We start from the raw sequence: 14,127 nt of genomic DNA, 5'->3' as shown, positions 1-14,127 counted from the left end.
ATTTCATTTTATTGACTTATCTTTGCTGGCTGGGGAGTGAATTCAGGGTCTCCAGCATGCTTAGGGAAGCACTTCATTATTGAGACACCTTTTAAATTCCTCCTGGGCATATTTTCCCTGTCCAGAAAACACTCAGGAAGTGGGACCTGGCCTCTGTCTGAGGACGGGCGACGGGATGCAGGGCGTGGCTCAGGAAGAGGCTGAGGCGCTGGACCCCCCACTTCAGCCTTCCCTCTCCCCTCTGTGGCCAGTGAAGCTCCGCCTAGAGTCCGCTTGGGGCTGGCCTGGGCTGAGCACGTGGGCCAGTGGGCGGAGCTGAGAGCCCCATTTATTCCCCTGAGAGAGAGGAGCCGTTGCAGGAACCGGCGGGTCCCATCATCAGAGCGCTTGGACCCTGTGCGTCGTGTCCGGCAGCATGCAGTTCTCCCGTGCACTGACCGCCCTGTGCGGCGTGCTGTTCTGCGCCTCCGGCCTCTTTGCCTCGTCAGGTGAGTCCCTCGCGCTGCCCTGTGGGCCTTGCCTTCTGCCCAACGCTCGGAAGTTCTCAGTGGCGCCCTCCCTCCACCCTTACTGTTGACAAACTTGAGCAAAGCCTACGGGACCCGCTCTGGGGCTACGCCCGGGTAGGAGAGGCAGACATGCTCATTCTCCGCGCGCCCTGCGCCGGGGCCTTGGGGTAGTGGTTGTGGCTTGCGCACTGAGCGGAGACCCTGGACACCCGGTGACAACCCTGCCCTCCCCAGGGATGTGACTTACACATAACAAAGGAATCCGCTGTGTCGTGCCTCTTTTTGAGGCCACCAAGCTGTCTGCTCTCCAGTCCTTCCACTTAGGAGAGTCTAGGACTTTTGCGCAGCTACGTCTTCAGATAACTTTCCCCGCAACTCACTCCCGACCCCGGCTGGCTGGAGAATCCAATGAACTTTTGAGCCCCACTTGTTGGTGTTTGATCAGATAAAGGAGGAAAGGACTGGGGAGCCCAAGCGAGAGACTGGGCTGTAGGTGGAGCCGGTCAGGAACTTAGAAACAGGCTTCTTGCCTCCGCCTGGCCTTGGCGGGTTGCTTTATCTTCCAGAGCCCGCCTCCTCCGCGCGGAGGTCCCCGGTAGACATCTGGGCCTCCAGCAGGATGCTGCTGGTGAGTTCATCATGAGAAAGCAGTGCCCACATGGGGCGGGGTGAGCTCAGGGGCTCTTCAAGGAGCTTCTCCGTCGTCGGTTTCTCATAGAAATGGGACTGGCTGCCGCAGGAAAGATCACAGCTGGGCCCAGCTCTGTCGTCTGGCACCGGATCTGACCTCCAGGACGGAGCTGAAGGCATTGGGTGCCCCAAGCTTCCATGAACTCCTGGTTTTTCCACTCAGCTGGAAAGATGCTTGAATCTCCTCTGACCCTTTTCACACCTCTTCTCTGCCCTCTCCACAACCTGCCCTGGCCACGTGTCTCTGGGGACAGTTCCCAGAACAGGACCCTGAAATCCCATAGGATTTGTAGAGGTGCTCTCTCGGGGTCTCACACGCGGGTGACCAGCCTCAGTCCCAGACGACAGTTAAGGCAGGCAGGCGCTGGCCGCTTTCCACTTTCTGTTTTCTTCTCTGGACCCTTGGCTTGGTCCCGACTGCAGCTGTACGGAAGGCTGGAAGAGAGGGTCTTGTTGGGACGGGGTGCCTAGGCTTTTGCCATTCCTGAGCGCCCTGTGAGGCGCTCTGTGACTGTGCCCTTCCAGGTCAGAGGGGATTAACCTGCTATTTAAAGCCAGTGACTAATAGTTCTGCTGCAGTGCCTTAGGATCCCCAGGCCCTTGCTGAGGTGGAGCTATGTGGGCTGGTGCTCGCTAATGGTGTAGCTTGCCTCCCTTGGGAGCCTGAGCTCTCTGGGGCTTTGGGCTTTGAGGGGGGCCCTTCTGCTTTAGATGGGCAGCTGTGGGGAGGCGAAGAGATCTTTTAGGTTTGATTCCAGTGCCAGGTTTGGGGTGGAGCCTAGGATGCTAAGGTGGGGCAAAGAACCCTCTTCAGTATAGCAGACCTGGGGGCTGCTGTTCACTGGTTTGTGCCAGTGTCGGGGACCCCCCCTCATAGGTGGGAGTAAGATGAGCCTCTGAGGAAGGGTGCCTCCAGCCTCCAGTCTCTCTCTGGGTGTGGAGATGGGGTGGAGTTAGCCAGTTGCTTGGCTGAGCTGCATATAGTCCGTCAGATCACAGGCCAGGTGATCTCAGCCCCAGCCCAGCCCACCCGTCCTCCTGTGTTCTCCATCCTGGCTGACAGTGCACATCTGCCACCCAGGCCTCTCCTCCACCTCCTCTGTCGGTGTTTCATGGAGCCTCTCAAATTCATCTTGTTCCCTCTGCTCTAATGTGTTTCCTTATTATTCTACCTGTGAGTTTCATCTGCTGCTGCCAGGCCTTCTGCACTTCAGGGGACTATCAGCCTTCCTGTGGGGCTGCCTTCCTCCTGTCAAACCTCAAGTCTGGTGTGAGAGAGAGAGACACACACACAGACACACACACACACACACACACACACACTACAGAGAGACACGCACACACACAGACACACAACACACACAGACAGAGACAGAAAGACAGAGAGAGGCAGACACACAGAGAGACAGACGACAGACAGACAGGCAGGCAGACAGGCAGACAGACAGGGAGGCAGACACCACACACACACACACACACACACACGCACACACACACACACACACACACACACACACGGGAGGGGGGAGGCTGGGACTTGTAAGCCAATGCTGGAGCGGAGGGCTTAAGGAAGGCTAAAAAGCTATTGAGTGACTGCACCATCCAAAGCCTAAACTTGCAACTCTTAAAGTACCACTCGTTCTGGCCTTAGTCCAGTTGCACCTGCACTGCTCTCCAACATGTTCTCAGCGTGTCTGCTTCTCTCTAGAATATTCTCATTCTTCACCTTGTCACCCTTGCCATTCTTTCTTATATACATATATACATATACATATGCATTATTGTCTGTGTATGTGTGTGAGCTTGGGCGTATTATATGTGCGCCTCTTGCATACAGGAGCCTTCAAAGGATACTCGATCCCCTGAAATAGAAGGTATAGGTGGTTATAAGCTGCCTGTGTGGGTGCTGGGAACCGAACGAGGCTTTTCTGCAAGAGCAGTAAGTGCTTTTAACTTCTGAGCCATCTCTCTAGCCCTCGCCCCTTTGTTTTTAAGTTTTATTTTATTCTTTTAAAATTATGGGGCTGGAGAGATGGCTCAGCAGTTAAGAGCACTGTCTGCTCTTCCAGAGGTCCTGAGTTCAATTCCCAGCAACCACATGGTGGCTCACAACCATCTATAATGAGATCTAGTGCCCTCTTCTGGCATACATGTGTACGTGCAGTCTCTGTGTGGACTTGTGCCTGTGAGTACAGTTGCCTGAGAAGGCCACTGGTTTCAGATCCCCTGGGGCTGGAATTATAGGCAGTTTGTGAACTACCTGATCTGGGTGCTGGGATCCAAACCCCAGACCTCTAGAAGAGAGCATCAGGTGCTCTCAGCCTGAGCCAGGTCCCTGCCCCCCTTTTTTTTCAGGCCCCTGTCCTTATGATTTTTGGTAGTACCGGGGATTGAACCCAGGGCCTTGCCCATGCTAGGCAGGTGCTCTACCAGTGAGCTACGTGCCTAGTCTCATTGGCTTCTTGAGGAGAAGATAACCTCTGACTTCTGTCTCGAGTCCAGCGTGTGCACATGTTAGCCAGACTCATACGCGCTGACCAAATGATCATGTTTACACTGCGGTCGCAGGTGACTTCTGTGATTCCAGCATGTGCCAGAATGGTGGGACCTGCTTGATGGGCCAAGACAATGACGTCTACTGCCTCTGCCTGGAAGGCTTCACCGGCCTTTATTGTAACGACACTGAGAAAGGTAACCTGCTCCCTGTGGCCCGCCTCCCCGACCCCTTCCCAAGTGGGCAAAGTCATTTCTCAGCGGGGCTGATTCAGATGGATCATTTGAGGCTGGATCACATGCTGCTTTCTGGCTTGCTCTTAGTCCCTTCCTGACCACCTCTCCATTTGCTCTCTACCTCCTTGCTTCCAGGACCCTGCTCCCCAAACCCTTGCCACAATGATGGCAAATGCCAGGTGAACGAGGACAGAAAGCGAGGGGACATCTTCACTCAGTACATCTGCCAGTGCCCTGCGGGCTATTCGGGCACCCACTGTGAGATCAGTAAGTACCAGGAGTCTGCCGCTGGGTACGGACACACGTGTTGAGGCTGCCTCCGTGGAGACTGAGGAGTGGGCAGAGCTTCAGTGAGGACCCTCTTGTCCCCATCCCAGGCTCCAGGCCTTAGCTTTCTCTCTAGGGACTTCAAGTCAGGCCTAGTGTTGTTGCAGGGGACTGAGAAGGTGAGAAGGTGACCGAGGTCGTGGGAATGCTATTTCCTGAGTCCATAGGCTAGAGACACACAGTGTCAGACCTAAATCTTGGGACTTTTTTTTTTAAACCAATAAGAGGAAACAGGCATGGTATTTAACTAGGAGCCCGGGCCAGCTCAGTGAATCATGTTTGGGCCATGATTGACCTATGTGGTCAGGGAAGGTGGGGGGTGGGGAGTGAGGAGGGTAGGGGGTGGGTCCTAGGCAAGTTGGGTTGTCCTGTGCTGTAGGAAAGCTAGAGGCCTGCCGTATGGGGAGGAGCTGACCCTCTCTGACCTGTTTGTCTATTCCCTGGGCTCCAGAGTGGCCTGGGTGAGTGCCAGCTAACATTGTTGGCTGTAGTCCAACGTGCTGCCCCCAATGCCGCCCCAAACATACCACAGCTTTTCTTACCCTTTGTGTCACATGGGAAGGGCTGTGTTCAGGCAAGAGAGGGAGGAAGGAATGGAGTGTGTGTGCGCGTGAATGCGCGCATGCGTGTGTGTATGTGTGTGTGTGTGAGAGAGAGTGCGTGTGCATGCACTCGCATGTGTTAGGGGGTCCAGTTTCCAGCTATCTAGGTTAGGCTGTGTACATCCTTGGGGTGGGGGGGGGGGTAGGGGTGGGGGGCATGTATGAGTTGGGCTTTGAGGTTTGCTGACCTGCAGAAGAAGGAGGAGAGCTGGGTCAGCTATGTGGGCGAGGGATGGGAGGATGGGAGGATGTGGACAGAGTGCCCAGGATGCTCCTGACTTAGGAGGAGACGGAGAAAAAGCTTGGTCTTTTTGAAGGCTGGACTGAAGCCAGATGAGGGGGAGAATGGGGGAGCTCTGATTGCTTAGGCAGATGGAAGCCCTGGGTGGGGCCAGGTAAGCCTGCTAATTACCGAGTGGGAGCCAAGCTAACCATGGTGTATCTGTGTGGGAATTAACTACGTAGCCTTCTCTGGGCTGCCAGGTCTAGAGTTGCCTCTGGGCTGGATGGGAGCACCTGGCACCGAGGGTGGGTGGTGCCCACACAGGCTTCAGGAGTGTGTGTGTGTGTCGGAGGATGGGGGTGCGGGGGGGGGGACCTCACTCTCCTTTGTGTGGTCCACTGTTTCTGGTGCCACTGCCAAGGCTGCCCCTTTGGGTCCCTTGGGGTGTGCATATGATGGGTGTGAGGCATCAGCAGCCTGGCCTGGCCCAGATGTCGTGGGTGTGCAGCCCCATTTGACATCTTACCCTCTCTGTGATGTTGGGGGGACCTGCTCAGCATGAGCCTCCACTGCTGCCGTTCTGTACGCTGTCCCTGGGTTCCCCCTGGCGGCAGAAGCCCTGGGCACACACCGTGGGTGTCCAGAGGGATGGGAGGATCCTCTTGTCAACAGGCTTGTTCGCTGTGCTGAGTTTCTGGTGTCACGTTGCTGGTGACATGTTAACAGATGGGTAGGTGGGTTAAGGGCTTAGGGGTCAAAGGCACAGAGGATATGGAAGAGAGCCGGATGATGTTTATACTCTTCCCCAGAAACTGCTGGCGGGATTCTAGAAAGTACCATGCAGAGTCAGGAGTGCTGTCAGAAGCCCATATTTGGGGCTTCGGCCAGCATGGGAGAGACTCTGTCTGTCTCCAGTCAGTAAGGCCTGGGGATGTAGCTGAGTGGCAGAGCCCTTGCCTAGTTTATTCAGGTTTAATTCCCAGTACTATACACGTGCTCCGAAGATGAAGAAAAGGCTGTTTTGTGTGGAATACCTTCGCTGTTTGATACTGTCCAAGGCAGCGCCTCTCTCTCCTTAAGCCACCCCTCCTGGGCGAGCCAGGCCTGGGGCTGCTGAGGAAGAGGCCATCCTGGTCTTTTCTCCTACCAGTGAATGCGACCATGTTCTACAAAATGAAGGAACTCTACATGTTCAGCACAGCTGACCCCACCCTGACCCCCAACCCTGGTCTTTCCAACAACTCAGTGTCCCGTGAGTTAATGCTGCTTGGCCTCCTCTCTCCTAGGCCTCCTGTGCCATCTTTTCTTCCATTTGGTGTCTGTGTCCCTCGGTGTTGTCTACTCTGAACGAGGGTCTGAAATTTCTCTCTGTCTCTCTGTCTTCACCGGAGGCCACATGGTTTTTGTCTGTGGTCATAGCTGGGCTCTGGAACTTTGGATTGGGCCCCTGATGGTCGCTCTCCTCCCTTCAGGTTGCTCTACAAAACTGGGCATGGAAAAGGGCGCGATTGCCGACTCACAGATCTCTGCTTCATCTGTTTACGTAAGCTTCATGGGTATGCAGCACTGGGGCCCAGAACTGGCTCGTCTGCACGCCTCAGCGGTGGTCAATGCGTGGACAGCCAGCAACTACGACAGCAAGCCGTGGATCCAGGTAGGAAAACTGCACCGTGCAAGGTGATAGGAAACACAGAGAGGGGTGAATGTGGCTGCACTGGGGACTCAGAACCTGATCCATGCAGGATGATAGGTGACCGTGAGTGAAGTGCCTGTCTGTGGGGGGGGGGGGGGGAGGGCTCAGGAAGCAGGGGGCCGCCTTGGGCCTGGAGCAAGTGGGCAGAGTATGAGGAGAAATGACCATTAATGAAGGGGCTTTGGCACCCACAGGCCTCTGGGGGTCTTGGCACCCATGGGTGTTTCAGAGCACAGGCTCCAGAGCCTCAGAGGGGAAACCAGCTCCTTGCAGAAGGAACTAACCAGTGAGGGAGCTGATTAGATTTGGATGGAGAGAACCGAGTGATGAAGGGACTACTTTTCTTACCCGGGGCTCAGGTGAACCTTCTGCGGAAGATGCGGGTGTCGGGTGTGATGACGCAGGGCGCCAGGCGCGCACTGAGGATGGAATACCTAAAGACCTTCAAGGTGGCTTTCAGCCTCGATGGACGCAAGTTTGTGTTTATACAGGACGAAAATGGATCTGGAGACAAGGTGGGCCCAAAGAGAGGCTACTAGGCCCGGCGTGGTGGCACATGCCTTTAATCCCAGCACTCAGGAGGCAGAGGCAGGTGGATCTTTGTGAGTTCGAGGCCAGCCTGGTCTACAAAGGGAGTCCGGGATAGCCAAGGCTACACAGAGAAACCCTGTCTCAAACAAAACAAAACAAAACAAAACCAAAAACAAACAAGAGGGCCTACTAAAGTCAGCACCCCTGAGAGTCTAGCACTGAGGGAGAGGCAAGAACATCCTGAGTGATTGGGTTGAGGTGACTCTTCAAGTGTTCCTTGGTACCTAGGAATGGATAGACTTCGATTGTGGTTACAGAACGCGGTCTCATCTGACAGATATGGATTGAGACTCCGAGTAGGGCCGTGCCCTGGGAGGAGTGGGGGCTGGGGTGGATCTGGGCTGCATTCTGAACATTCCAGGGCTACCCCGTACAGCTGTGAAGATGTAATTACTAAGCGGGTGCCATTTGCAGGACAGATACCGTACCAGGTCTGTGTTTCTGTCTGTCAGGAAGTTATTGCTACCATCAAGTCTTTTGAGAACGTACACATAGGCACCCTGGATAGCCCTGTGTGAATGGGGGGGCCTTATGCCTGGGCCCTGCGATGCCAAGAGAAGGCCGAGAAGGTCGCTGTCCTGACGGTGGTGGGGTGTTTTAAAGCAAGGGCTGCAGGATGAGTCCATGTTGGCTCTGCGGAGCCCGCTCTTCCAGTCTTATGATGATGGTTCTGAGGCCTGAAGAGGGAGAAGTCCTGGAGCCGGCTGACAAACCTGCTTCCCCCTTCAGTCCTACCCCTTCCCTTCTAGGAGTTTTTGGGTAACCAGGACAACCACAGCGTGAAGGTTAACATGTTCAACCCCCCTGTGGAGGCGCAGTACATAAGGCTGTACCCTGTTTCCTGCCATGGACTCTGCACCCTCCGCTTCGAGCTCCTGGGCTGTGAGTTGCACGGTGAGTGCTGACAGGTTTAGCTTTTCTCTGTCCCCAAGTTGTGAGCTCCTCAGGGACTATCATGGAGAGTGGCCCACAGAGTCCTGCCCGGGAGTTCCAGTCTGCCAGCCCATTGCTCCAGGTGTTTTTGGATGGCCATTTTTCACTTCTTCGTATTTCTGTTTATTTTGGTTCCTAGTACTTCTAGAATAAGCAGTGAATCCCACAAGATTGCAGGAGACTGTCTGTTTTCTTTGTTGCTGTATTTCCAGGGCCTCAGACACATGGGTGCTTAGTAAATCTTTGATGAGGGATAAATGAATGAATGAATGAAAGAAAGAAAGGAAGGAAGGAAGGAAGGAAGGAAGGAAGGAAGGAAGGACATTTAGGTGCCTTATTCATCCAGGATACCCAGCTGGGAGGTGCAAGCATAATGCTTTCCTCTCAGGTATCATCTGCCACCTGCATTGCGAAGTCATCCAAGTGCTTCTAGGACCCTAGAGCTTGGAGCATCTACAGATGGGGTGGGGTGGAGGTGAACATGTGAGGGTGGGTGGGGTGGGAGGGGCAGAAAGGGGGATAGGTTGCTGCTGAACCTGGGAGATTACTCCCTGGAGAGGTCTTTGTGACTAATACTGCCATCTAGTTGAGGCCCACTGTCTCTTTTCGAGGCCTGTTTCTCTTTGAGGCCATAGTGCCCCCTGCTGGCCACTTGGGGTAACTGTAGGCCTGGCTTGGCTGGACTGTAGTGCTCCCTTTATAAACCTGCTGGCATGCCAACCTGCTGGCATGCCTTGCTGTGCTTCTTTTGCCTCTCAAAGGCACTGTTTCTTGTTACTGCATTTCAGATGCCTCCCAGAACTCAGTTCTGCTTCTGACAAGTTCTCCTCCAACCCCCGCCACGTCAAGTGCTAGCAACTCCCCTGAATGCCAGGCATACACACTACCACCGAGCCACACCCAAGGGGTGGATTTTTTTGGTTTTGAGACAGGGTTACTCTACAGAGCCCTAACTGTCCTGGAACTCATTGTGTAGACCAGGCTGGCCTCAACCCACAGCGATCCACCTGCCTCTGCCTCCTGAGTGCTGGGATTAAAGGCATCCATGTCCAGCCCCCCACCACCCTTTTTTAAAGGTATAGATTTAAGCTAATATGCTTCTATTACCAAACTTGGGGTCACAGTCTGTACCACAAAAATCAAATTTGGCCACCTGTCCTCAAGAACTGAAATAGCCAAATTAATAGTCAAATGTGGGAAGAGATTTATTCAGTGTAGCCAAATGAAGGAAGATGGACAGAGATCCAGTGATCCCCTTCAAGTCCATATTTGGGGTCCTGAAGTGAGTTTAAAGTTTGAATAGAAGGCCAGGGGCTTGCACATACATCTAAGCAGTCCTGAGGTGTGGACCCGCCCACCATTGTCTGGCCTGCTGGTCTCATCCTGGCGAGTTGTTAAAATGTATAAAATGTTTTTCATGGGGAGGGGGGCCCTCACAAGGCCTTTTCCCAACATGGGGTTCCTGGGAGAATTTGCGTTTATTGGTATCCATTGTTTCTGTAGTGGCTCTTTAGAATATCAGTTTCTGCCAGGAAGGTAATCTTTCTCCTAGAGCCATTGCCTTTTGCAGCATGTGACTCAGTATTTTTATTTATTTATTTATTGGTTTTTCAAGACAGGGTTTCTCTATGTAACCTAGGCTGTCCTAGACTCACTTTGTAGACCAGGCTGGCCTCAGACTCACAGCGATCCACCTGCCTTCGCCTCCTGAGTGCTGTGACTCAGTATTTTATAAAGGACTGGTGTGGCCTGGCCACTGCTCCCTGGGGTCACGCAGCCTTCACTGCTGTCTTAACCTGAGGCCTTCGGTTCTTAAAGTTGTCAGGGTAGTGAAGCCAGGAACGGTTTAAGGCTCAGAGTGGGGCAAGCTGTTCCTCACACCAGTGAGCAGAGCTGTGGCATCTGCCTCTCGCCAGGCCTGGCAGCTGGGAAGTGGTGATGCAGTGTGTAGGGTGAGCATTAGAGCTGATTCCAGCTGAAGCAAAGAGACAGAGAGAAGAAGCAAAGGTTAGGCAGCAGCTAGCCTTGGAAGGCAGATAGGAAGTCCAAGAGGACGCCAAGTGGGGCGTTGATGGTCTAGTCCCCACTTGTGGGAAGTCAGCTGGGAGGATCTTTGGGTTTTGGGCAGTGTTTCTCTGTGTATCCGTGGCTATCGGGGAAACCGGAGTCTCTCTTGAGCCCAGGAGTTCAAAGGCCAGTCTGGGTGACACAGCTAGACCCAGTTCAAAAAACAAGACCAGAGGCTGGGTCATCACTAGCCAACAAGAAGCCACGGGTTCAGCTTCCGGCACTGCCTAACCTGGGTGTTGGGGTGCATGCCTGTAATTCTTTCCCTGGGCAGGTGTAGGTGAGAGGATCAGCCGTTCAAGGTCATCCGGGATTGCATAAGGAGTTTAAGCTAGCCTGGGCTACATGAAATACCTGCCTCAAAAACCAAACAACCAAACCAAACCACAACCCCCCAAATAAAAGCAGCTAAGGAGCCACAGCCCTTCCTCCTTTCTCACCTCCTACGTGTGCAGACTGGTGACTGTCCCTTTTGCCCACAGGGTGTTCTGAGCCCCTGGGCCTGAAGAACAAAACAATTCCTGACAGACAGGTAACAGCCTCCAGCAGCTACAAGACCTGGAACCTGACTGTCTTTGGCTGGTACCCCTACTTTGGGCGGTTGGACGGGCAGGGCAGGATCAATGCTTGGACAGCCAAAAGCAACAGTGCCAAGGAGTGGCTGCAGGTGAGAGTGGGTGGGATTGTGACCTCAGCCCTGCCCCACCCTCTGCTTGAGGGGGATTTCCTGAAAAGCCTTGATTTCCTTCAGTTTTTTTTCCCTTTCTTTCTCCTATGCTTCCCTTTTTCTTTTGATCCTGCTTTCACCCAGGCCTCTTCGTGAAAAGGGGGGTGTACACACACACACATACACACACACACACACACACACACACACACACACACACACACACACACACACACACACACACGTGCGCGCGTGCGCGCAGGAGTAGCACCGCCCCGTCAGCTGCCACAGGGTTGGCAAGTCTTCCTTGTGGGCAGCAGGGCAGGATGGCAGAGGGCCCTTTAGGACTTAATGTCAGCAAAGCACAGGTGTTCTCCCATTCAGTAAAATGGGAGGTCTCAGAGGGGATGGAAAATCAGAGAGAGGGGGTGCACATGGGGAGTCCTGGCAGGTTGTGTGGGGGCTTACCTGCTGGTTGGGTGTGAGCTGGCCTTGTAGCCTAGATCTGGGGACTGTCTGTCCAGGGGGCCAGTTTCCAGGATGGTCAGGGCCAAGGGCAAGCACTTGTCTGCAAGCTGGAGGTGCTCAGCCAGAGTTGGTTTTGTTAGGAGCCACCTGCTCTTGGGCTCTCAGTCAGTTAGGACCTCACAGGGCTCCAGGCAGCCAGACAGGTTTCAGAAGCAGTTTCCACTCCTGCAGGTCGTGGCCTCTCAGCCTGCTCATCATACCCCAAGGTACATCTGATGCAGAAGCTGGCGGAGTTGGCCAAGGCCTGGACCTCTGAAATAGACTTCACTGAGTTTTACTGTGCTGGAGTTCATGTGTGTCAAAGTGGATTATTTGTGCATCTTCCTTCCTTCCTTCCTTCCTTCCTTTTTACTTCATATTTTTGCGTTATTGGAGTTAGAACCCAGGGTCTTGGGCATTCTAGACCAGTGCTTGCCACTGAACTATATCCCCACTCCCCTGGTATTTTGAGACTGGGTGTTTCTATGTAGCCAGGTTGACCTTCAACCCCATCCTCAGCCTCCCAAGTGCTGGAGTTACAGGTGAGTACCACCATCCATGACTCTGTGTTCATTTTATGGATGAGTGTCTTAGTTAGGGTTACTACTGTTGTGATTAAACACCACTACCAAAAAGCAAAAGCGGGCATGGGCGGGGTTGTTGGGGAGGAAGGTGATTCAGCATACACATATTGCTGGTCACCATTGAAGGAAGTCAGGACAGGAACTCAAACGGGGCAGGAACCTGGAGGCAGGAGCTGATGCAGAGGCCATGGAGTGGTGCTGCATACTGGGTTCTTAAAGAAAGAAAATGCCCTATAGCTAGATCTCATGGGAGCATTTTCTCAATTGAGGCTCCTTGCTCTCTGATGACTCTTAACTTGTGTCAAGTTGACATAAGACTAGCCAGTACAATGAGGAGACAGGCTACCTAGTCATCTTCAGTGTGTCTGCCTTTACTCCTTCCCAAAGAGGCGTCAAGCTGGAACAGTGTTGGGCTTTTTTCCTGTAGGTTGACCTGGGCACTCCGAAGACAGTGTCTGGAATCATCACTCAGGGGGCCCGTGACTTTGGCACCATCCAGTATGTGGCGTCTTATAAGATGGCCTACAGTAATGACGGTGTGCACTGGACCGTGTATGAGGAACAAGGGACCAGCAAGGTGTGTGTCTGTCTAGCTGCAATTCCTGGGATACTGTGGGGTTCTGAGGTGTGGGGAGGTGGCAGACTATGGGGTACTTGTGACACACCCATTGTTTCCAGGTCTTCCCTGGCAACTCGGACAACAACTCCCACAAGAAGAACATTTTTGAGACACCCTTCATAGCTCGCTATGTGCGTGTCCTTCCTGTGTCCTGGCATAACCGCATCACCATGCGCCTGGAGCTTCTGGGCTGTTAACACTCACTTCTAGCCCAAATGACCAGACCGGCCAGAGGTGGAGGCACCTCCTGTCCCTGCCTCCCAGGCCCTGCTGCCTTCTGTGGCTGACTGCCTCCTCAACCCTCCCTCTGATTGTACTGGGGTGGAGGCAGGGAGGAAGAGGGGGTGTGTCAGACTTGCCCTTCACCCTGCAGCGCACCCCCCCCCCCCAGGCCTCCTGCTAGCCCCTTTTCTCAGGCATTCTGGGGGAATTGGATCAGTCTGAGATGAATAGAAAAGAAGAATGAAGTCAGGGTATCTAGGCTATCTGTACTTGCCAACCACTTCCAGCCAGGGATTGACTCAAGGCTGAAGAGACCTCTGGTGCCCCGCCCCTCCCTGCACACCACACTTTCCTCCATGCTCCAGTCCAGGAAGAAGAGGCCCACGTCTGCTTGCTGCCCCTTGGGTCACCAGATACTGCGTCTTATCTCCCCTCCCAAAAGCCCCCCTCTTGACCCTTGCTCTGTGGCCTCAGATCACGCCTCAGATCACAAGGGGACTGGCGGGTCTGGAGAGACAGGTGGGCTCTGGCCAATTGGCAAGCTGGCTGTGGGCCCTCTGCTGGCTTGCTACTGTAGTTAACAGGCAGACTCCAAAATACATTTGTGCTCTCCACTGGAACTTCGGTACTTCCTCATTGCCTGGGCTAACCCGGACTGCCTGGTGCTGCTCTCCGCCCCCACCCCTACCCCTGCCTTCCAGAGCCCAAGACTCTTATGTGTTTGCCAGACTGCAAATAGCTTAAGAGTGGGGAGGGGTGGGTGGGGTTGGGGCTGGGGGGTGGGGTGGGGGAGAGACTGGGAGTGGGGTGAGGCTAGTAGTAGGATTCTTTCTCTTCCAAGCCTGACTCACATCTTCCCCTGTCTCTACCTCTGGGTCTGGCTGGCAGCTGCCATCTGGTGAAGGGCCAGGGAGGGCTTGGCACAGAGGTGGCTCCTGTGAATGCCCCTGTTCCCTTATTTCACTAAGAAGGTCGGCGAGGCCTGCTAGTTTCCATTTTCTTGGTAATGGGAGTGCTGGGCTGGAGACATTGGAAACTGAGCAAACCTAGCTTACAGAGAAAGAGGGCCCTGGTGTGCTGGGTAGCTCGGGGCTGGGGTGGGTGTGCAGGCAGGGGGCTATGTGGAAAGGAAGGAAAGGGTGAGGTGTTGGCACGTAGGATTG

The 14,127-nt window shown here is 54.1% G+C and overlaps 1 protein-coding gene across 2 annotated transcripts; it reads left to right on the top strand.

Moving 5' to 3' along the window:
* The first annotated feature begins 321 nt into the window (after positions 1 to 321).
* On the top strand, positions 322 to 13,406 carry Mfge8 (milk fat globule EGF and factor V/VIII domain containing). 2 transcript variants are annotated; one of them, XM_051148755.1, is made up of 10 exons: positions 322 to 488; positions 3,768 to 3,890; positions 4,065 to 4,196; positions 6,232 to 6,333; positions 6,554 to 6,735; positions 7,134 to 7,289; positions 8,115 to 8,259; positions 10,848 to 11,032; positions 12,551 to 12,700; positions 12,802 to 13,406. In XM_051148755.1, exons 1-10 carry the CDS (start codon positions 416 to 418, stop codon positions 12,937 to 12,939), a joined length of 1,386 nt encoding a protein of 461 aa, XP_051004712.1. In that variant the 5' UTR covers positions 322 to 415; the 3' UTR covers positions 12,940 to 13,406. The 2 variants fall into 2 exon arrangements, with proteins under 2 accessions (XP_051004712.1, XP_051004713.1); XM_051148756.1 differs by lacking the exon at positions 6,232 to 6,333 and having other exon boundaries at positions 323 to 488.
* Positions 13,407 to 14,127: the final 721 nt, after the last annotated feature.

Source organism: Acomys russatus, chromosome 7 (genome assembly GCF_903995435.1).
Source record: "Acomys russatus chromosome 7, mAcoRus1.1, whole genome shotgun sequence".
Taxonomy (NCBI): Eukaryota; Metazoa; Chordata; class Mammalia; order Rodentia; family Muridae; genus Acomys; species Acomys russatus.
Note: the sequence above shows the minus strand (reverse complement) of the source record. Positions and strands in the feature narration are given on the sequence as shown.